This window comes from Peromyscus maniculatus, chromosome 17, assembly GCF_049852395.1.
Source record: "Peromyscus maniculatus bairdii isolate BWxNUB_F1_BW_parent chromosome 17, HU_Pman_BW_mat_3.1, whole genome shotgun sequence".
NCBI lineage: Eukaryota > Metazoa > Chordata > Mammalia > Rodentia > Cricetidae > Peromyscus > Peromyscus maniculatus.
Genome location: NC_134868.1, coordinates 18,954,613 through 18,979,078, shown reverse-complemented (window position 1 = coordinate 18,979,078; position 24,466 = coordinate 18,954,613). Strand labels below are relative to the sequence as shown.

At 35.5% G+C, this 24,466-nt stretch overlaps 1 protein-coding gene across 3 annotated transcripts in view; it reads left to right on the top strand.

The window, feature by feature from the left end:
• Nucleotides 1–24,466, top strand: part of Gpm6a (glycoprotein M6A) — a 263,962-nt gene that overhangs the window by 129,476 nt on the left and 110,020 nt on the right. Inside the window, exon 2 of one of the 3 annotated variants that reach the window (XM_076553318.1) lies at nt 23,880–24,085. The exons of 1 other annotated variant lie outside the window; for it this stretch is intronic. In XM_076553318.1, the coding sequence (XP_076409433.1) occupies nt 24,049–24,085 (37 nt within the window). In that variant the 5' untranslated portion in view covers nt 23,880–24,048. Of the gene's footprint in view, nt 1–23,438; nt 24,086–24,466 lie in introns of those variants that run through there. One more of the 3 variants, XM_006970918.4, reaches the window with a different exon arrangement.

Here is a 24,466-nt window from a genome sequence, read left to right as displayed (position 1 = left end):
CTTTTAATTTAAGGGATGAACAAATATTGTTTATTAAATTGCATAGTTTTGATTAGCCCAACAATTAAATTCTCAGCTCATTTAGTACAGGATATAATATGGGTTAACCAATAAAAATACCAGAAAATACAAGCCAAAAAAATCTATAGAGAAATACATTAGAAATAAGCAAAATTCTAGTAATAAAAGAAAAACTAGAAGAAATGTAAAGAAGCACAAAATGGAGGCATTGTGTATCATATATATGACCTTTCTCTTTCTTGTATGCTATATTTATTTAAAATTGATGAAAACTATTGACTCTAGAGTCCTGATCTGAATCTCAGTTCTGCAACTTATTAACAATCTCCATAAAATCATCCCACTTTTGATACACTGAAAAAGGAGTTATTGCTAGCACCTAACAGAGTTGTGTTGAAGATTAAATGAGGTAAAACACGTTATGTTTTTAGGGTATTTCACTTCACATAAAAATGAACAATATAAGGATTACGAGTCATATGTATCATCATCATCATCAGTTTTTTATATTATGACCTAAATGGTTACATGCAGTTATAAGCAGCATTTATGTATTTACGTATGTGACAAATACATGATTAAATAAATATGCCTGTGTTTGATGCTTAGTTAGGATTAGACAGTGAAGTTAAATACAATTTCAATCATGTTCAATGACTAATAACAGAAGAATGACTTTCATTGTTGCTCCCAGCTGGTAGCTCCTGAAGTCACATGGTCAGCACAAGAGTTACTCTCCACTCACGAATTTTTGTTGACTTTTGTGCTCTCATCTGGTGTGTTCATAAACATCCTCTTTCTCTTCCTCACTGCCTTCTCAGTTTTCATTTTCCTGGCTCAAATCAATGGCAGTGTGAATCTCCAGAAGATGGACATCCATCTTGTGCAGTGGCTGTTACCAAGTCTAGAAACTGGGCTTTTTGACTTTGCTCATCCATATCACAGTGATGACAAATAAATATTCATTATGAGTAGAGGAGTGTGTTGTCAATAAAATGATTTAGGAAATTATTCTGGCCTCTCTGTTATCTACCTTACCCATTTATCAAGTAAAGACCAATCCTGGTAACTCATTTGCCTTTAATTTAGTTAATGACATCTCCTTATGCAAAAACTGAAACCCATTAAAATTCTTAGCCAGGAGCTTTCCAGGTAAAATAGTGATTTAGGACACTTTATCACTTAAGATCCAATTATACCGCTGACTTTACTATTCAATTTGACATTTGATTTAATGTTGTACTTTGCAGTTGGCTCAATATAATCTTTAAATAAATTATTGTTGTATTGGCATAGAATTGTGTTTTCATCATATTTTGGCATAAAAGGATATTATTAAATAATCAGCTTAAATCATCTCATTCTTGATATGCTTATGCTTCTATTACTAAAATAAATTCACTTTGTTCTACAAGTACTGAAAAGGCTGATAATGTCTACATTTTTAGTTAAAACATGTGTTTTTTATGTGTAGGGGTGTTTTACCTGAATGTATGTGCACCCTGTATTGGTAATGCCCAAAGAGGCCAGAAGAAGGTGTAAAATTCCCTGGCACTGAAGTTACAGATGGCTGTGAGCTGAAAATTAGACAGGTTCCTCTGGAAGAGTAGGAATTGTACTTAACTGATGAACCATCACTCCAGCCTTATTTTCATTAAAAAAAAAAAGTAGTGTTTTACTGCTGAAATAAATAGTCAAGAAATATCACTGCACACTGACTCCAAACCATACTCTACATCATTAAAAGATGGAGTTTAATATCAAATGATCCTCAGGTATAAAGGGTTCCAATTGCTATTTTTCAACTTCATGCAATTTCAAAAATCATATACGTTCAGCCAAACGTGTACTGTGATCATTTCCAGGCTCATGTTATGTGGTGGGTGATCTTTTCTTCACTGAGTGCAGGAACAACAAGATGCATTTCCCAGGCAGCCATTCAATTAGGAGGGGGAAACAACAGCTTGTTAGGTGGTGGCATTTTGTAGCTTTCTTGAAATGGTTGTATTTTTCAATTACTATATTTTCAATTTAAAATTAGTTTGTTTCATGATTTCCCCATTATAAGTCATTAAGTATCTGTAACTGAAAAATTACTTGAAGATGCCAACCTGTCACGAATAATATAAAGTATACTCTCACAATTGTTAATTCACGTAAATAATTCATAAAATCTAAGTTCTTTTTTTTTCTCTGAGACATATTTTCTCTGCATAGCTTTGGCTGTCCTGGAACTCACTCTGTAGACCAGGCTGGCCTCAAAATCACAGAGATCCGCCTGCCTCTGCTTCCTGAGGGCTGGAATTAAAGGAGTGTGCTACCACTGCCCCCAAATCTAAGTTCTTTTGTTTTTGATTTTTTAATTTATTTTAATTTATAGTCTTGCTACTATATTAGCCCAGGTAGTTCTTGAATACCTATCTCAGATTCCTGAGTGCTGGAATTTCAGATTTGCACCACTGTGGCTCACCAATCTCTATGAGTTATGTGGTTGTTCTAATATTACTGTGTTTCTAACTGTTTTGAACTATTGTTTTACTTGGGAATTCTAAAACTCATTGCCGGATTTAGGGTTTAGAAATGTAACTGAAACAAATAGGTAATAAATTTGGTAGGAAAGAAGAATTTTGTTGACTCTAATTAAAAACTCATCTTGGGTTATCAAAAATTTATAAGAAAACCCTTCTTCTAAAACGTGTTTTGTTTTATTTATAAGTAGCAAAATAGTTTTCAAAGAATAATAATTATCTTGTCTCAACACAACAAAATATGATTGTTATCTGCTTAGTTTTTTTTTAAATAAAGTTTTAAAGTAAGGTCACAAAAGTTTCCAAAAATATGTCCCAATGTTTCCCCACTACACCTTGGAAACTTCTTAAAACATGGATAACATATACATATATTTCAATGTGATTTATTAGCAGACTTACGTAGCATCCTTCTTATAGTGTCTAATAATAGACATTTCTATTTGTGACCAAATTTGTTTAGGGCAACTTATGACATGAAAGGTTGAACCAGGAATTGCTAAACTAGAGCCCTCTACCAGTCTTTCACGTCAAATATACTGGCTGTTGAGAAAATAAATATAGACTGGTTTAGGGAGGAAAAAAAAGTCGTATTCATAGATAAGATGTCATTACTTTTACAAAAGTAAATTTCTTGATGAGCCAGGAAAATATAAATTGCTTTAAATACTAGCCTTTCATTTTTTGAGGTTTCTCTTATCTTTCCCTAAATAACTTAAGGGAGTGTAAATCATTGGAAGTGACAACACCTTTGAGGCCCGAAAAAGGAAGACTGAGCCATTAAATGCTACCCAAGGCCATGCCAACACCTGTGTGAGCACACTTGATCCCCACCAAATCACCTTTGAATAGCTTCGGTCTTTCTCTTTACAAACAAGAGACAGGAAGGTAAAGAGGTTATGGAGAATGCAGTGGGTTGGCTTGCAAAGCTATCATTTGAACTCTGCTGTACCTGAGTTCCTATCAGCTAACCTGACAGAGTGTAGAGAATGGCTAAAAGTCTCCTAGGTGAGGAAAATCAACTGCCAATGGTTCCCTAAGCCTGTTGATATCATCAATGTATTTGCAATCATTTTACTTCACAGGATGTTAGGGTTATAGCCATAGCACAGGCTTATGAGCCAGACTGCCTGAATTTTCACGCAAGCACTGCCATTTTTGCCCATCTGTTTTCACATCTGTAAGAGGAGGATGATACCACCATATAGACTTACTGTTGCTAAAAATACTAAGAACTGTGATAGTCATGAGACAGTCCTTAGTGAAATGATTTTGTATTATTATGAATTAAATCCAGTGAACTATTATAGTTGTATTTTTATGCACATAATGTATTTCATATTTAACAGCAATTTTGCATCATGTTATATATATATATATATATATATATATATATATATATATATATATATAGTCATGATACTTTGTCTCTTCTGTTGTCTGGAAAATTTATTTTTTAAAACCTCATTTCCTTCACTTTTTGTAAAATGATATCTACCACATCAAGCATAAGATATCATATATAAAATCTTAGGAGAGTACACAGCATTTTGTATGAATGTCTTAGAAAGCTAGTAGGACACACATCAATATGCTCATTTTTTTAAGGAAGGAGAGAAAAAACTTCCTTCATTACAGTTATATAAAGAGCTAGTAATACACATTCTTGTATAACAGAGTACTTTAAATGGTTGCTTTTAATAATAAAAATCAGTATTAGAATTAAGTCTAGTGAGGTCTCCCTATTCCTGTACTTCCTGAATTGTACATATGGGCATGCCTATTGTAAGACACATTTATTAGTAAGAAACTCAGGGAACACTGTCTATTGAGCCATGAGAGACTTGCTTGGGTTAGTTCTTCTTATTTGGGGAGGGGGACATACAAGAAGTATTCTGAACTCACTTGACAAGGTATATGTTTTGCTTGCCTTCTCTTTAAATTGCACATAGATGGCTAGTCATTATCACCTTTTACTATTCATTTTCTGTCTTTTTACTCACCTTTGTTTTAGGGACAATCAAAAGTCAACATAATGTTTTAACTACTCTATTACTAATTCCTAACTGAGGAACAGTCACCAGATAGATATACTTAGAACATAACAGTTTATGATGGAAAGTGTGGATACTTTGAAATCACACAGTCCTGCATCAAAATCTTTATCATAGTATTCTTATGTAAGGATATGCTTCCATGCACACATAACCCCCCATGGGAGTTAGAGATGAATTTCTATATTAACTAATACCCTCTATTATTGGGTCCTCCAAGCCTCAGGATGTAGCTTGTTGGCTATAAATTTTGAAGACAGGTACAATAAGCCATGCTTTTTCTTTAATTAAAACTTTTAGAATCTTGATAGAAATTGGAAAATGTTCTTACTTTTTCTGTTTTTCACAATAGCTTGAGGTGTTGGTTCCTCCTTGAAGATCTGTGCTCACCCATCTGGCCCTGGGCTTGTACTAGAGGGATTTTTAATTGCCGTTTCTGTCTCAGTGGATGCTATGGGCCTGTACAAATAGTTATTCATCTTGATTTAACTTTGTTAAGCCCTATAAATCTAGAAATTGATCCATTTCTTTTAGATTTTTAGTTTGGTAGAGGAAGATTTTTAAACTATGCCATTATGACTCCCTGAATTTCCTTTGTATCTCTTGGAATGTCTATCTTTTCATGTCAATTTTATTGACTTGGATTATCTCTTTTTTCCCCTTTTGTCGAAAATGGAATTTTTTTTCTCACATAAAGTATCCTGATTACAGTTTCCTCTCCCTCAACTGCTCCCAGCTCCTCTCCACTTCCCCTCACATCCTGACCATTTCCATTCTGTCTCTCATTAGGAACAAACAGCCTCCGTAAGAGATAATAATAAAATAGAATACAATAAGATAAAGCAAAACCAAAACATCAAGACAAACACAAAGAAAAGAGCCCAAGAAGAGGCACCAGAGACCCACTCACTCACACACTCAGAAATCTAATAATAACACTAACTTGAAGCGATAATATATATGCAGAGGACCTGGTGCAGACCTGTGCATGCTCTGTGCATGCTGCCTCAGCCTCTGTGAGTTCATGTGTGCTTTGCTCATGTTAATTTGGAGGGCCTTGTTTTCTTGGTGTCCTCCATTCCTTCTGGCTCTTAAACTCTTTCTGTCTTGTCTTTAGGACTTCCTCAGCTCTGATGGCAGGGATGTAATAGAGACCCGTTGAAGGATGAGTGTTCCAAAGTCTCTAATTTTGCATAATGCTTGCTTGTGGGTTCCTATATTTGTTCCCATCTGCCTCATGAAGAAGCTTCTCTGATGATGGCTGAGCAAAGCACTGATGTATGAGTACAGCAGAATGTTATTCAGAGTCATTTTATCCTTAAAAATTTTTTTTTTAGAACAGTAATATTTGGTTTTATCATAGGTCCCTCAGCTATCTAGTCTCAGGTTTTTGGTCACCCAAAAAGTGTCAGGCACAGGTTCCATCTTGTGAAGTGGCCCTTAAGTCAAATCAGATGTTGGTTGGTTACTTCCACAAGTTTTATGCCACCATTTCCCTAGCGTGTCTTGCAGGCAGGACAGGATGACATATCAAGGGGTTTGTGGCTGGGTTGGCATTTACATTCTTTTTCAGTAGTCTGCCCAGTACATTCCTATACCAGAGACCCAAGAATGTAGGGGTGAAGGTTCTATGTAGGCAGAAGCTTGACTTCTCCATGTTCACTGAGTTGTGTGGGTGTTATCTTCAGCAATGCTACGGCCTTGCTGTCAGCTTATGGAGAGCCACCCATAGCCCTGGTAAGAGCCTGGGTTGTTTGAGGCTGAGTAATACTTTGTTGTTGTAAATATTCTTTATCCATTCTTGTGGGGCATTTGGGTCTTTTCCAATTTCTGGCTATTATGAATGAAGCATCAGTGAGCATGGCTGAGCAAGTTTCTCTGTGGTAGCATGAAGTATCCTTTGGTTATATGACTGAGTGGTATGGCTATATCTTGAGGTAGATCTGTTTCCATCTTCTGATAGAACAGCCACACTGATTTCCATAGTGGCTGTCCAAGTTTGCAATCCCCCCAGCAATGGAGGAGTGTTCCTCTTACTCCACATCCTCACCTGCATGAGCCGTCACTTCTTTTATTGATCTTAGCCATTTTACTGGGTGTAAGATGAAATCTCAGAGTGGTTTTGATTTCTACTTCCCTGATAGCTAAGGATGTTCCTTGGCCATTTGAGCGTTCTCTTTTGAGAATTCTCCTTAAATATATATTCCATTTTTTAATTGTGTTGTTTTCTTGACATCTTTTTTTTTAGTTCTTAATAAAATTTGGATATTAGCCTGATATCAGATGTATAGTGGGTAAAAATCTTTTTCCCTTCTGTAGGCTGCCACTTTGTATGAATGATGACATCCTTTTCCATGCAGAAGTTTCAGTTTCATGAGGTCCATTTATTAGTTGTTGTTCTTAGTGCCTGTGCTAACAGTGTTCTGTTCTGAAAAGTCTTTTGCTGTGCCAAGGAATTCAAGGCAATTTTCCACTTTCTCTTCTATCAGATTCAATGTATCTGCTTATTGGTGGATTACATTTATCGATTTACATATATTGAACCATCCCTGCATCTTTGGGATGAAGCCTACTTGATTATGGTGGATGGTCTTTTTTATATATTCTTGGATTTGGTCTGCAAGTATTTTATTGAGTATTTTGCATCTATGTTCATAAAGGAGATTTGGTCTGTAATTTTCTTTATTGGTTTCTTGTGTGGTTTGGGTGGCAGGGTAATTGTCACTTTGTGAAATGAACTTGACAATGTTCCTTCTGATTCTATATTGTGGAATAACTTGAGGAGTATTGATGTCAATTCTTTCTTGAAAATCTGGTAGAATTCTACACTAAAGCCCTTGGCTCTTTTTTGTTTTGTTTTTTGTTTGTTTCTTTCTTTTACTTGGAAGACTTTTAATCACTAGGGCAGTGGTTCTCAACCTTCCTAATGCTCTGATACTTTATTATTGCTCCTTAAGTTGTGGTGACCCCCAATCATAAAATTATTTTTGTTGCTATGTCATAATTGTATTTTTGATATTGTTATAAATTGTAATGTAAATGTTTTTTGGAGATAGAGGTTTGCCAGAGGATTTGCAGCCCACAGGTTGAGTACCACTGCACTAGGGTTTATAGATCTGTTTTAAATTGCTTATCTTATATGTATTTAGCTTTGGTATATGATATGTGTCAAGAAAATTATCCATTTCTCTTAGATTTTCAATTTGGTAGAGTGTAAGTTTTTCAAGTATGTCCTTATGATTGTCTGAATTTCTTCAATATCTATTAAACTTAATTTTTATTTTTTGTTATTTTGTATATTCTCTTTCTGCCTTTTTAGTTAATTTGGATAAGGGTTTGTCAATCTTATCGATTTCTCAGAGAACCAATTCTTTGTTTCACTAATTCTTTATATTGGTTTTGTTTGTTTGTTTCTGTTTTATTGATTCTCCCTCTGAGTTTGATTAATTCTTCTCATCAATTCCTTTTGGATATGAGTCCTTTTTGTTCTAGACCTTTCAGGTGTGCTGCTAAGTTACTAATATGAGATAACATCACATTTTTTATGTAGGTACTTAGTGTTATGAACTTGTCTCTAAGAACAGTCTTCACTGTGTCACATATGTTTGGGGATATTGTGTATTCATTTTCCTTCAATTCTCAAAAGTCTTTAAGATCTTTCTTAATATCTGTTTTAATCAACTTCTCTTTCAGTGATGAGTTGTTCAGTTTCCACAAGTTTATAAGCTTCCTGTTATTTTGTTGCTGTTGTTGTTAGTATCCAGCTTTAATCCACTGGGGTCACATAGGATCCAGGGTGTTGTTCCAATTTTTTTGTGTCTGTTGTGACTTGTTCTATTATTTGGTCAATTTTGGAGAAAGTTCCATGAGGTGCTAATGAGGTATATTCTTCTGTGTTTGGGTGAAGTGTTCTGTAAATTTCTGTTAATCCATTCGGCTTATGTCAGTTATCTCTGGTATTTTCCTGTTTAAATTTTGTTTGGAAGATCTGTCTGTTCGGAAGCATGGGATATTGAAGTCCACTACTATCAGTGTGTAAGGGTCAATATGTGATTCAATCTGTAGTAATGATTCTTTTATGAACTTGGAAGCTCTTGTCACATTAGAAAATAATAATTCTCTACTAGAGCTTATGACTTGTCTAACCATAGCTAGCTATGTGTTTCATCCTGTAGATAGGGCGATAAATCTAATTAGAAATTAGTGTGTTTCTCCCATGATGCCTGTGCCAGCACTGCATTAGTGGCATGTCTTGTCATTCCAGTCATTAATGTTTCTCTAAGTGTTCAGGCCTAACTAAGACTGATACCTACTTTTCTCCTCTCATTGAAAAGCATGCATAGCATATTCCAAAACTATGAAAATCAGCCATATAGGGATGAAGCTTCCAGGCCTGTACCAGCTTGATTTCTCAATGTTCTATGATTCACATATGTGTTATCTTCTTCAGCAATAGGGGTTAATTGTGAAGTTCTGGAGGGTCACCAAGAGCATTATCAATAGCTTGTCATGTTCGAGGTCTATGGGGCATCACTGGCCAACAACTACAAAAGAAGTAAACTATTCATTTCCAACACTGGTTTTTTTGTTATCCTCTGGTTTTTAGTAAGAGTATTGTTACCTCACTGTACAATAACTACATTTAAATTTTTTAATATATGTGTATAAATGGTTTTAGGAAGCTTCTACAGTTAAGTTTCCATATGACTTCTTAAAAAGTCTTTAGTGTTATTTATCCCATTTTTTCTACTACTCCAATTTATTCCTTCCTGTTCCACAATTCCATTTTAACCCTTTGTAGCATTGCTTCCTATCTCCCTTCCTTTGAAAACCTCTCTCTATGACCTCTTAGTAATTTCTTGACCTCGTTGCATATTCAAAATGAAACAAGTATAACTAAAGGTTCAAAGCTAAGATTCACAAATTAGAGAAAACCTAATGTTTGTTTCTCTTGGCCTATGTTAGTTCAATTCTGGTGATGCCTTCCAGCTCTTTCCATTTACCTGAAAAATCTCATTTTTCTTAATAGCTGAGGAATATTCCATTATTTCCACAATTGTTTCATTAGCCATCCATCAGTCGTTATGTATCCAGGCTGCTTCCTTTTCCTGGTTGTTATGAATAGGGCAGTGATAAGCAAGAATGGGCAGATATCTTTTGAATGTGTATGTACTCAAGGGTGATGTAGGTGACACATTGGGTAGATTTATTTTCAGCTTGCTGAGGAAGCGCCACACTGATGTCTACTATGGCTTCATCAGTTTGCAATCCAAAAGGCAGTAAATAAGTGTTTATCTTTCTTTACCTCCATGTCAGCATTTTCTATTGTTGGGATTTTTAGATCTCAGTCATTGTGACTGGGATGAGATGAAATCTTAACGTAGTTTTAATTTATATTTCACTCATAGCTAAGTATGTGGAACATTAAAAAAAATTTCAGCCATTTACTTGTATTTCATTATTTGGAAACTGTTTAGTTCCGTGCTCCAATTTCAAACACAGGTCATTTCCTAGCTTTATGTTTAATTTTTAAGTTTTTTATATATTCTAGATACTAACCCTCTGGCCAAAGTATAACTAGTAAATATATTTTCTCATTCTGTAGAATTCCTCTTCATTTAATTTATGACATCTGCTCTACAGAAATTTCTAAATTTCATGAGATCCCATTTATTAATTGTTGGTCTTAGTGCCTTCAGTATTGGGATCTTGTTCAGAAAATCCTTTCTGCACCAGTAAGTTGAAGTGTGATCTCTATTTTCAGAAAACTCTTTCCAAGATTAATGAGTTCAAGTATGGTCCCTACTTCCTCTTGTATCAGATTAAGAACATCAAATTTTATGTTGAGGTCCTTGGCCCAGTTGAGTTCTGTGTAGGGTTACAGATAAGGATCAAGTTTCATTCTTCTACATGTGGAAGAACTATCAATCTTCTCAATCTGTTCAAATTACTAACTATTGGGGTCATTGATTATTTTAATTTTTTTGTTTGTATTACCTCCATTTCAGCGATAATTTTGATTATTTCTTCCCATCTAGATTTGGGAGAGTATTGATTGCTCTATTTTTCTAGGTCATTCAAGTTCGTACTATTATTAATTTGATATCTCTTACATTGTTTTTATATACGTTGTGGTAGTTTGACAGAAATTGGCCCCCATAGGGAGTGGAATTATTAGGAGGTATGGCCTTGTTGGAGAAAATATGTCACTGCGGGTGGGCTTTGAGTTTTCCCTTGCTCAAGCTAGGCTCATTGTGACACGCAGTTGCTTCTGCTGCCTGCAGATCAAGATAAAGAGCTCTTGGCTACCTCTCTAGCACCATGTCTACTTGCACACTGCAATATCCTACCCTGATGATAATGGACTAAGCCTCTGAAACTAAAAGCCAGTCCCAATTAAATGTTTTCCTTTATAAGAGTTGCTATGGCCATGGTGTCTCTTCACAGCAATAGAAACCCTAATTAAGACATAGTTACACAGTGCTGTAAACTTTCCTCTTATGACTGCCTTCATTGCTTCCCATATATTTTGATGTCTTATATTTTTAATTTCATTCAATTCTTGCGATTCTTAATTTCTTTCTTGATTTGTTTCTTCAATTTAATGGTGTGCTTGACTTTCATGAACTTGTGTACTTTCAATCATAATACTGTTAATATCCAGTTTTATTTTATAATGGTCAGATGATCCTTTTTGGAGAAAGTCACATGGGCTGCTGAGAAGAACATGTATTCTTAATGTTTGCAGGAAAAGTTCTGTAAGTGTCTGTTAGGTTTATTTGATTTATGGTTCCATTTAACTTAGAGTTTCTCTAATTTTTTCCAGATTACATGTATTGATGGTAGGGAGGTATTGAAATAGTCACTGTCATTGTGTTATGAGTTGATCTGTGTTTTTAAGTCCAATAGTGTTTCTTTTATGAAATTAAGTGCTATTCTCAGGACTAAGTGGGACATCTTTATCAAATCCCTCCCTCAAGGTTCACGAATCTATGCAGAAGAGGAAAGATTGTAAGAGCCAGAGGTGGTGAATGACTCCAATGAATCAGTCTTACAGACACAATAGGACTGACATACATATGAACCCACAAAGACTATGACAGCATGCCTGGGTTCAAGCCAGGCAAACTTTCAACACTGAAAAGAGAAAACTGACAGAAAGTCCTACCCTTAACCAAAAAAACTATTTATTTGATACCTGCTGTAACAGGGAAAATCTATCTTCTCAAATGGAGCATCGCTGGGTGTGTTAACCATGCTGGCCAATAGAAAACAGGTTCCATGTGGTTCTATGTGCTTTTGTTTTGTTTTGTTCTCTTTTTTCTCATTGTTCTTTGTTGTTGTTATTGTTTGTTTTAATTTTCACTTTTTGGGGGTGCTGTTGACAAATAGAAAAAAAAACATGAAATTTGACAGGCAGGGAGTTGGGGAAGATTTTGAAAGAATTGTGGGGAGATAATATGGTCAAAATATATTGTATAAAAATTTTTAAATAAAAATTAAATAGATTATAATTGACTACACAGTGAATAATGTCTAAAAAAGAAGAAAAGTAGATGCTCATGTGTTTGGTGGACATATGTTTAGTATTGTAATATCTTCTGTTGAATTTTTCCTTTAATGGTTAGAAAGTTTCCTATTTTCCATATTGGCTTGAAAACATTGAAATTGAAAATACCATATTACATCATATAAAAATAGTTACAAAGAATTTGTCTCAACAGAAAATAAATTTATAACCACTGTTAACTGCTTAAATCTCTGTCTTCTGTCCTTAATATATCATTCAATCAAATACAATTTAATTGATGAATATTTCAAAGTAGAGATTTATAGACATATATTATGACTACAGATGTTTTTTATTTTTTATTTATTTAAGAATTTTTTTATTCATTTTACATACCAACCAAAGATCACCCTCATCCCTCCTCCTGCTCCCTTCCCAGCCTTCTCTCCCTTCACCCACTCCTCCAAAAGAGTAAAGGCTCCCATGGGGAGTCAGCAAAGCCTGGTACATTCAGCTGAGGCAAGGCCAAGCCCCTACCCTCTGCATCAAGGCTGAGCAAGGCATCCCAGACTATGGATATGTTAAAGAGCACATGTATTGATGGCAAAAGCTAAGAAAACTCTCTTAGTACACCAAATTATCTTTAATGTATCTTTCTGATCTATTTTTATCATCTCACATAGCAGAGCCCCATATTGACATTCTTTCCCATTCCTATTTTATGTTATAAAATCTGAAAAGCAGTTATATTACTGATAGCACGTACTTCCAGCGACTTGTCCCAGAAAATAGATTACCTCTGAAAAATGATAAGCACTCAATGCATGACTGATAAATCAATTCTAAAATAAGATGCACATGCAGAATTACCTTGGATACCTTATATTTCCTTTTAAATAAATAATTACCAGTTCTGTTTAATATTTTGGATCTAATCCAAGATCCTTTCAATGATAAAATTCTGCAGTTTATGGAATACAATATCATTATGTACAAAATTCTATGAGCTAACACTCATTCATTCTTTAAGAAAATGATTTTACAAAATTTAAATTTACCAGATATAAATATATATGTATACACATATTTCTAAATATATATTGAAGAATCTTTGAGAGCTATACAAAAGAAATAACACCTCATAGATACTTAGTGATTTACATTAGTTTCCCATTCATCACCTTTAAATGTTTTAGGTTGTTAAATAAAAATATCATTTAAATATTTACTTACATCACATATTTGCAAATTGATTAATTAACTTTTTATTAAGTTTCAGTTACTAAGTCATTGCTGAAGCATAGAAGATAAAAGACTTCTAATGTATATTAAAATGCCTGCTATTATGGAACTTAGAAGATCATTTCCTTTTCTGAACTTCAGGTTTTCACTTAGAAGAGAGACTTAGGCTTTCAGTTTTGTAAATAAAATTAATGAAACATAATATGTGTCTAGCATGGTCACGTGGGAACTACATAAATACATAGTTGTTAGTAAATAATCACAGCTACCCTTAAAACTAAAGATCTCATGATAAGTTCTTCCTCACTTCATGAGCTGCGAGGGAGAGACAATTACATCTCATGGTTTCTGCTCTCAATGATAGGCAAGGGAAATGAATATCATGCACATTAAAGCATTAAATATTGAAAAAAGTGTGTGATGCCTGCCACATAAGAGCTGTAGACAGATGATATTGAAATTCAGGATACAGAATGGAGGGGGGAATAAATCATGTCTTCCTTAATATTTGCAATATTAAATGCTAAAAACAGCTTTGCATTTTATCTAGGACAACTGTAGTGGGAAGTTTATTGGTGACTTGAGCATGCTGCTGAAAGCTATAAAGAGCTGTTGCAAGCTGATGGATTGTGCAATTGTTTCAAAACCAGGGTGGCGTCAAGTGGTGTTCTGCAGGGTTCATTTGAAACTAATAGCGCACCAAGAGCAAAGAAACTTTTCATAGCAGAAGTATGTGTAGTCTTTGAATTTTTTAGTGCTTTGATCCTCATGAAGTTATGGTTTATCAAATGACTATCTAAATAGACTATATATTGCATCACCAATAAAACGTTCTTTGGAAAACATAGAGAATGTTTTCTAGTTGTTTCTAGTACATTGAGGACTTGGGCACTTGTGTTCTCTACTTAGTGTAGAACAGATCACAATGGAAGGCTTCTTGCTGAAAAATAACGACCCTCCCTGCAAATATATTCAGACATTGGAATAGTTTGGATATGGTTTGCTTCACTCAAAAGTCCATGCATTCAAGGCTTAGTCCACACTGTACTTGGCTCTGTGTGTGTGTGTGTTTGTGTGTGTGTGTGTGTGTGTGTGTGTGTGTGTGTGTGTGTGTGTGTATGTTGTTGTTGTTGTTGTTATTGTTCAAACTTGAGAGGTAGAACTTAAAGAAAAATAATTAGGTCCTGATGAAACAATCCTTAAAAGTGATTATGCATTTTGGAAGTGGGTTAGATTTGAAGGACTGAATTACCTAACAAAGGAGGTTGTTGTAAAGTGAGTCTATGTTTTGGTCTTTCTGCACTTGCTCCTGGAGGCTTCATATCTGTTCCCATCATGCAATGGAATTTGCACGGCTGTGTGGAGGCACAGACCTCTCCTCAGAGGTGGCTTTCCAGAGCTTGGAGTTTAAAAATTGTGAACACAATAAACATTTTTCTTTATTGTCAATCTTACATATTTTATTAAAACAACATGAAATGGAGGCTTTATATATACACATATATGCATTCATATATACATATATATGGAAAAATTGTGATACATGAATACATTTAAAATTATATTTAAAAATGCACTTATCATACAAGAAAGGATTTTTTATTCACTCTGTTCTTTGAGAAAAGTCCATCGCTTTCTGTTAATTTAGTCAGAAGTTCAGGTATTGTCCTAGAGGACAAGTTGAAGGATGAAAAAAGTTCCCAATCTGTCAAGAGTTTTATTTTTAGATAAGAATTTCTAGGTTACCTACGATTCTATTTGGACTGTAAAAGCACCCTTCGGCACACATTTTCATTCACAAAAGAACTAGCTGTCTAAGACATAAGCAAAACTATAAAAATGTTCATGGTAAAGCTGAGAGACTGGAATCCTGATTTCCCTCATCACTTCTTCTGCACCATGCAGTGTGGTCAGCTTTGTGGGATCTCTCTCCTGCCATCTGATTCTAGTCTAAGACCTAAGACAGACCGAAAATCACTACTCTGTAATGTAGAGGGCAGAACAGGCTTCCGGCTTTGTCCAATGTTCATTCTCTCCCCGCTTCTTTATCCCTCCTTTCCCTCTCCTCTGCCTCTCCTTCCCTCCATGTAGATTTCTCTGTCTCCCTTCCCCTCCTTTCCTCCTTCATCCCTCCCTCCCTCCTTCCCTCCTCTCTCCCTCTCTCTCCTCTCCTCTCTCTTCTTTTTCCTCCCCTCCTTCCTTTTTCTTCCTGTCCTATGCCTCTTTCTCCTCCTATACCATTCCCCTATCTCCCCATTTTCTCTTTGGATTATTTTATTATTGATGTACTCATATGGGGTTGTTATGTGCATTTTCCAATGGATATGTAAGGTCAGGATTTCTAAACCTCTAAACTGTGGTTAGAATGAATAAAGAAATACTTCATGAATTTGTCAGATAAGCTAAACTATGGTTAGAATTAATAAAGAAATACTTCATGAATTTGTCAGACAAACTAAACTATGGTTAGAATGAATGAGGCAACACTTCATACATTTGTCAGATAAGCTAAACTATGGTTAGAATGAATAAAGAAATACTTCATTCATTTGTCAGATGAGCTGTATCCTTGTTCTATTGCCAGGAGTATAACATCAAGGCTTTACCAAAAATAATGAGGTGCTTGTATAAAATGCCTAATTATGGGGTAGTTTAAGCAATGAATGATTTATCCTCTTGCAAGATATAATTCTAGTGTTAGCAAGGCCAAAATTCAGCTTAAATTCCATTCACCACTCATATAGCCTCAAAAAAGTTGTTGAAAAGTTTGAAAGCTTCAGTTTTTTACATGGCAAAAGGTGGTGATTTAAAAAATTTCATGTTTTGTACAAAATGTATTTTTTTAGTTCTAGCCCAATGATTAGAACATTGCATGTGCTTAGAAGTAACCCATTTATTGCTGTCACTTTGATAAAGCTGATAATATTACATTAAATCATTAAATGGTATTAAAAAAACCTCCTAATCCTTCCTAAAGTAGTTTCTCTCCCTAGTAACTAGACATTCAAATACATGAACCTATGGGGGCCATTCTCATTCAAACTACCATACATATATATTATAAATTTTCACTATATTCATTTCCCATCTCTTTCTTTTTCATCACCATTCACTGTTCTTCCTCCATAACAGCACACATTCATTTATTTTGTTTTTTTTCAATCTAGAATCTGCCTGTGAAAGACAACATGCCATATCTGTCTTATATGCTTATAACTCACCTGATAATATCCAGTTCTATTCATTTCCCTGCAGAAAAGTTAGATTTTACCTCTGTAGATTTCTACTATATTTCAGAGAATGCAGAAATTGCCAAAGGAAGACATTGTTTTCTAACATTTTGGGAATAAATGCAATAGAAGCTATATAGAAGTTTTAGAATTTGTGTCGACTCTTTCATTATCCAAATACATTTATATTGACATATTGACTATTTTAAGAGGGCATATTTGGGCTGGAGTGCCATCTCTGCATTGTTGTTTTTCTCTTAATTGGTGCTCATGGAATGATAGCTTTTCCGCTGTGCAGGAATCATGTCAAGCAACTGTTTCCTGTTTCCTTTCTGTTTTACTTCTTAGTCTGTGAAATATCTTTTCATTGTTCTGTCATGCACACAGCGAAAAGGTGTTTGTTACATGCAAACGGAACACTTTCTCTGAGAACTGCTGTGAGTTATGTTCTAATTCCAAATTATTTTGCAGAGACTGAAAAACTTAAGAAAGTGTGCTTGAAATCATCAAGTGCATTCATTCTCTTACTCTTTTGTCAGTATCATTCATTCATCCGTGCCTATGTATTGATGAACACTTACTATATTCTTGAGTAGTGGGTGGTGCAAAACATATCATGGGGCTTACAGGTCAGAAACAAGTGTCAAGTATGTATGTAAAATGCAGTCTTTCAAAAATGATACTGGGTGGTGGTGGCGCATGCCTTTAATCCCAACCCTCTGGAGGCAGAGGCAGGTGAATCTCTGTGAGTTTGAGGCCAGCCTGGGGTACAGAGTAAGAGTTCCAGGACAGGTTCCAAAGCTACACAGAGAAACTCTGTCTTGAAAAACAAAACAAAAACAAAAAGCTACTTCAAAAGCATGATCTATGACACTAAAGGATATCTTTGCTTTAAGTCAGGAAAGCTTTTCTTGTTGTAACTATTCCAGCTTAGGTGTAAGGTATGAGCAATGCTGGAGACCCAAGGATACTAGAGAAAGAAATAACAGTAAACATATGAGAAATTAAAATGTGATTAAATGAAGGAATTATAGCAGGGAGTGGTGTGCTGGAGATGTAGATTTCTGTAAATTCCATTTCCCCAAAAAAGATGTTGGACTTATCCTAAAAACGTTAAGAAACAAATGGTCAGTTGTAATAGGCTTTACTATTGTTATTACTGGATTGTGGCAAACTCCATGAAAATGCAGTATTAATGAATTTGAGAGACAATATCATGGTTTGAAAGTGCCTGAGGGACCAGGATTAAAATAGGAACAGGACACTACCTATGATAAAGGTTATTTCTTTTTTTTCCTTTTATTTCTGGGCTCATTATTCTGTTACACTACTTTAGCTGTATATATTTTTCATTAACTTTCTTTTATTTAAATAGATTTTTTTCTACAATATTTTCTGGTAAAGGTAATTTCTCAAGGGCAAATACTAATGTGCTTCCAATTGTGTCCTTTTTAGAGTAAAGTCTTCTAAAGCACAGTCTATATCTTGTAAATATTCATCTCTTTCATTACTTTTGGAAAAACTAAAATCAAAATTCATCTCAGAATTGAGTTCTTTAGAATAAGCCTCCCGGGAACCTTTGGGAGATGATGCCTAATGAATAGTAAAGGAAGGTTTCCCCACGTGGCATTATGGTATTACATTGGATGTGGTCAGAAGTGTATTTCTGAGGTTTTTCATGTTCAGTTTAAAAAGTCTGGAATTACTTTTTCTTTCTTTTTTTTTATTCCACCTACCCCTTTTGTGTTAATGTGATTTCCTTTGGTAGAAAGCTCTCTACCTTAATCAAGTCACATTAAACAGAACCTTTTAGGAGACCATAAAACTTCCCTGAAGAGTTCCCGAATTGTTTATCCAATACCAAGCGGTCTACACTGAAATCCTATGCATACAACATTGTATGGACTGAGCTCGTTGGAGTTCTTTATTTAGGAATATAAATAAGCACCAATTAAAGAAATAGAGACTGTGTATTTGAGAGAGAGAGAGAGAGAGAGAGAGAGAGAGAGAGAGAGAGAGAGAGAGAGAGAGGCATGCATGGAAAGGGCTGGATGGAGGAAAAGACAGGGAGAAAATGATGTGATTATATTTTAATTTTTTAAAAAAACTTTAAAAAATTAAAAGGGAGGAGTATATGAGATGTTTTTCCAGTAGGCTTATGTACTCTCTCCTGCACTTGGTTTGTCCTTAGGATGTAACACTTGTCAAACATCATTGTAATCTGGGATTGTCTTAACTACTAGGAGGTTTGTATAACAAGCCAGAGACATTTTTTACCTACCTCCAGGTCCAAATGAGAGCAAGAATGCTTAGTAAATATTTGTATTATTAAGAATAAAATGAAGGGGTTATAAAAAGTAATTATAAAATGACTTGGGATAACTGTGATCATTCTATGAATAGATTGTTTTAAATAAGTACATAACCCCGAGGACTGTCATGATTATTCTTTGATATTTCTAAAACATTTAAAAAATTAATAGTTTATGATAGTTTTGGCTTTCTAAGAGAAAATATTGAATTTGATTTTCAACCTCTACTTTAAAGCAGTAGTTAATTTGGGTTTAATTTCTCTTTCAAAATATGGCAAAAGTATCAATCAAAGTATTTCATTCATGAGATGATATTCTGTCTAGCTTGGAAAGATTTCAAAGCAAAAAGCATTTTCTAAGCTGTTTATGTCTCTTGTTTCTGTGCCCTACACTTGGTTCTTATAATCTTATTTTCCATATGTTCTATTTGTTCTTTGATTCAGAGACCATGAACATTTCTAAGTTTTTTTCCATTTGCTTTGGAGTAACTAAGGTGCTGTTTAATCTATAGTTGTTTTTGATAATGTAGTTGAATATAAAGATGAATATATTATTTAATTGAGGAATATGTAGATATTTTCTCAGGTGACAGCATATTTTAAAGGGATATATATCTAACCCAAAGTTAAAAAGAATGAGAGGAACTTATCATGATTTTAGACTAAGTAAGTAATGCGTCCTCCAGATTACATAGAAAAAGGAATACAAATCATAATCTCAGATAATATTTCAAAGAATTATCTTTTTTTAACACTAATGATCAGAGTTTTAGGTGTGCATTTATGTATTTAAAATACTAAAAGTAGAGCTGAAATAGAGTCAAGGGAAATGCAATGTGTGTTGTAGCTGGAGTTTCTCCAGTCCCACTCGGGTCCCCGCAGTTCCACAGCCCACTTGTAAAATAATCACTCAGAAGCTCATATTAGATAAAATTGCTCAGCCATTAGCTCAGGATAACTATAGACTAGCTCTTACATCTTAAATTAACCCATTTCTATTCATCTATAAGTTGCCACATGGCTTGTGGCTTACAGGTACTTTTATCTTGCTTCCTCTGTGTCTAGCTGGCAACTCCTGACTCAGCCTTCCTGTTTCCATCATTCTCCTCTCTCTTTGTCCCACCTATACTATACTTCCTGCCTGGCTACTGGCCAATCAGCATTTTATTTATACAGAAAGACATCCCCAGCGGTGTGTAAATGAAGAATATTTGATGAGGTACCAAAATCATTATATCTTGTAGATTTTAATGAGTATGTTAGTTATTTTTCTATTGCTTTGTGAAAAAACCTTGGTCAAGGCAACTTATAAAAGAAAGTATTTAATTTGGGGCATATGGTTTCAGAATATCCATAGCAATCATAGTATGGTGTAGTGGGTAGCTGTTCCAGCTTTGACCTGGAAGTACTACCCACAGTGAGGCTTCTGCTTGCATCCTTCTCCCGTTTCTCTGGGATTATTATATTCCTTCTCAGGTCTTTGATGGGATTGGAGACTAACAGATATAGTTACAATTTTCTTGTATCTTTGCTAGAACATATTAAGTATTAGATTTAGGTTCTTTAGGATAGGACACCTTTTGGAATGATCTTTGTAACATGCCATTTACCTATGTTCCAGACTTCTCTGGATTTTAGCATGTGTCTCTTGTTTGATGTAATTGGTGTTGGTTGTAGTGCCATCTTGTCTAGGTCATCATCCCTTATTCCTCCTGGACAATATTTGATAATCATTCCTATTGTATATAGTTGTGTATTATGTTAGAACTTTCTTATTTAGACAAAAGGAAGAGATGTAGTGGGTAGCTGTTCCAGCTTTAATCTGGAAGTACTACCCTCAGTGAGGCTTCTGGTAACTGTCATGCCTACCTATAACCAGCCCCTGAGGTGGGGCCAAGATGGGAGCCCTTAAGACCCGAGATATGGATGTGCTGGCTCTCTTGGTTCCTCATGGTCCTAGATGCTGGATGGTAGGCCGAGTGGAATTCTCCAGATAACCCATCTGGACTGCATCTCACCTCTCCCAGATCCTGTAACCAACCCCTCTACTAGCTGTAAGTTACCCCCCCCAAATAAACCTCCTTTTTAACTACATGGAGTTGCCTTAATAAATCCTTCAATAGTATGGACTATGGTAGCACACAGGCAGGACATGGTCTAGACCTGTAGCTGAGAGCTCAAATCTTGATCTATAAGTATGAAGCAGGAAGAGCTCATGACATGGTGTGGACTTTTGAACCCTCGAAGCATGCACTCAATGACACCCCTCCACCAACAAGGCCACACCTAATCATAATCTTTCTTAAAGAGTTCCACCAATTGGGGACCAAGAATTCAAATATATGAGTCTATGGATGTTATTCTCATTCAAACCACCACAATAGGAATACAGAGGAAGCATTGCTGGCAGTTACTAAGGTTTTATATTTAGAAGTCATAAAATTGATCTTCTATAAGGTTTCATCATGAACTACTTTCCACATACTTGGATGTTTAAGTGTTTTTACTTCAAATGACAACAGATTTTGCAAATGTTCCTAAAATTATCAACCAACAGCACCAATTCCAGCTGTTAAATTGGGAAGAGAAATGGGGAGTTTGTGTTTAATGGGTACAAAACTTGACTTTGGGTAGATTAAAAGCTTCCAGAGAAGAATGGCGGGAACAATACCAGATAAATGTGCACATACTGAAAACCCAGAATAGTGTAGACTTCAAAATAGCTCACATGAAAAAGCTTTGTGACTGTATTAACAAATTAGTCTTAGCTTACTTACAGGTTATTGATATGAGAACTCTGTGTTTCTTCTTATCAATTTGGAAGGACTCCATTATCTCCAACATGAGAAAAATGCTTCATATATTTTAAAAATAAATATGAGTGGCTTTTATTTAATAAAGAAAACCATTCCCACAAAAAGTTGATTATGCAAATGTATTGCTTCCTTGCAGTTTCCAGAAGAGAATGAAGATGTAGTCATCTTTCCATTGATCTTGCCCAGCAAATATTTTTAAAATTTTCTATTTCTTTATTTTTAATTCTCTCCTCTTTATTCTCCATATGTGTGTTGAAAATAGGTATGAACTGAGGACACACTGAAGACACCTGTGATGGATTAGAGTAGAAAGGTAGAACAGTTCTAAAAAATCAGAGTATTAGACAAAGAATTGGCTGATGATATGTGCTCTGAGAGTTTCTTCTTCATTTGCTATCTCAGACCCTGGATATGCTTGAGTAGCAGATGTATTTTCCAACATACAGGGGGAAAACAATTCTCTTTCTGCTTTCCTTAAGTAATGCACTTGGATATGTTTTAAAGATCACAGAATACTGTAAAATACAATGTAGTGTTATTATTTGTGTAGGTGCTAATGTTAATAATTTGCTTTACTGGTTATTTCTGTGTCATGAGATGAATAAAGCAGATGAACAAGGATGGAGTTTCCATTCTGTTCTGATTGTATGCCAGGATATGTCAACCAAGATGGGTTGAAACAGAGAGACTGTTATGATTTGGCTCCTTTGATTTCCCTTATGGCTTCTCTCTCAATCTGCCTTCAACAAGCAAGTGTCTCGAAATCTTTGAATGCAGATATGTGTTTATATATGTTCAGAGATAGGGGGCTAGAGATTTTTGAATCATGGTTACCTCTGGATTAAACTCATTTGACAAAAAGAATAGAAATAACAATTGATTATTAGAGAGAGGTAGACCTTCATTTATGTAAATGAACTGGAGCATTTTCCGATCATTTTTCCTTGAAATAATTGCTCTTATAATTGAGAGGGTGGTGTACAATATGCTGCTGACGTGCTTTAAAAAACCTGTGTGAAAGTCTTCTTATAACACAAGAAATACATGATATGGATAATGAGGATATATGTGTTTCCATTAAGGGCAAGAGCGTATTCATCTCTGTGTGCGTTTCTCTGTGTTTGTTTATTTCGAGATGAACGCAGGCAAGAGAGTCTTCCTTTATGCTCTAGGAAAGCTCAACACAGGCTTGACAGTGTTTATTTTCTTCCTGTACCTTTTGTGAAGTATTGAGAGTCTCCTTGTGTGCTGTCATTCAATAGGTTGAGCACGACTGCTAATTTATTGTCAGACTGCAGCCTTGTGATTTGCATTCCAAATCAGTGTGCAGATTCCCATTACCACATACTCTCCTGTTGTTCCTTATCTAGAATCCTTTCGTTCTTTTTGTCGCCCCCACCCCGTCCCCAGTAATCACCCTTAGAATTTTTCCTGTCACAAGATTCCCACTTGGAATCAGCAGCATCTGTGGACTGAGTTAATAATAATTTACAAAGACATCAATAGATTATTTTCATGCTTTTCCTGTAAAAGTCCTATGTCACTAAATAGAATACTTATTAAAACAAAAGGTTTGTACGTATTCGCTTGAAAACCATGTTTTTCATTCCTTTTTGATTCTGAAATATGTGAGCTGAAAAGTCCTTTCTTAATAATAACCTTTAACAGATCAGCCTCGAGATAGTCTAATTGCATCCCTCCTTGGCAGCTTTAAATCAAATTAACTAGACACTTCGTGAGGAGGTAAAAGGAAGGGGCATTTTTGTAATGAATCTGACTGGGTGAGAAGAAACTACTGCAGCAGAAAGACACGACGAAAATCTGGGCTTTCCCACTGTGGTAGCAAAGGGGGGAATTATGGGTTGGTGGTCCGCTTCATGTTAGGAGGACACCCCTCCATCTGTTCACAGTTCAGCCTGCTTCCAATTTAAAGCTGGGATTTCAACACAAACCTCAATTTCTTTCCCCCATTTTAAATGCAAAGCGAGGCTTATGAATCATAGTGTCCCTGCTCCTAGAATTCATTCCACTTTCCACACCCCCCCTCCCCAAATTATCTGGCTGTTTGTTTGAGTACCTGCTTGCTGTGGCACACAATGGGCAGCTTTGAGACGAAAAATTGATAATCTTCACGGAAGAGTAATTTGAATGAAATTACACTTGACAGCCAGTCTCCAAGCAAGCGAGAGGCGCGAGGGAGCCTCAGCTAAGCTCTGAGGACTTGCTGAAGCCACTGCTGCTGGAGCTGCCCAGGGGGAAAAAGCACCCGCTTTTTCAACATCTAATTGAGCTTTTGACTAATTCCGGGCGCCAGATTCTCCCGAAGAAAGGTAGCCATGGAAGAGAATATGGAAGAAGGGCAGACACAAAAAGGTACTGTGCTTTTAAAAGGGTTTATTTGTAACTAAGTGATTATTTTGCTCTTTCCTTGTTTGCTTTAGACACTTGCCAGAGAGGCTAATGAATCCTTCTGTCTTGGAAGGAATTTTTCCCTTCCTTTTTCCTGTGCTTCGCACTTGCTGTAATGTCTGTTACGATCGTTGTCATTTGAAAATCTTGCATGTATAAGTATCTAAATGAATCCTCGGGCATTAGCGATGAGAACAGTGCAGTGTGGTGAACTACCCCTTAGTCTAGTCTTTGTTAGATTTCGTTTATTTCATGTTTTTATGGTTGTCAAGCCCAGTTCAGAGATTCTAGATTTGAGCCACAAACACAAATGGTGCACAAGTTGCAGTTGAAAATTTGATGATG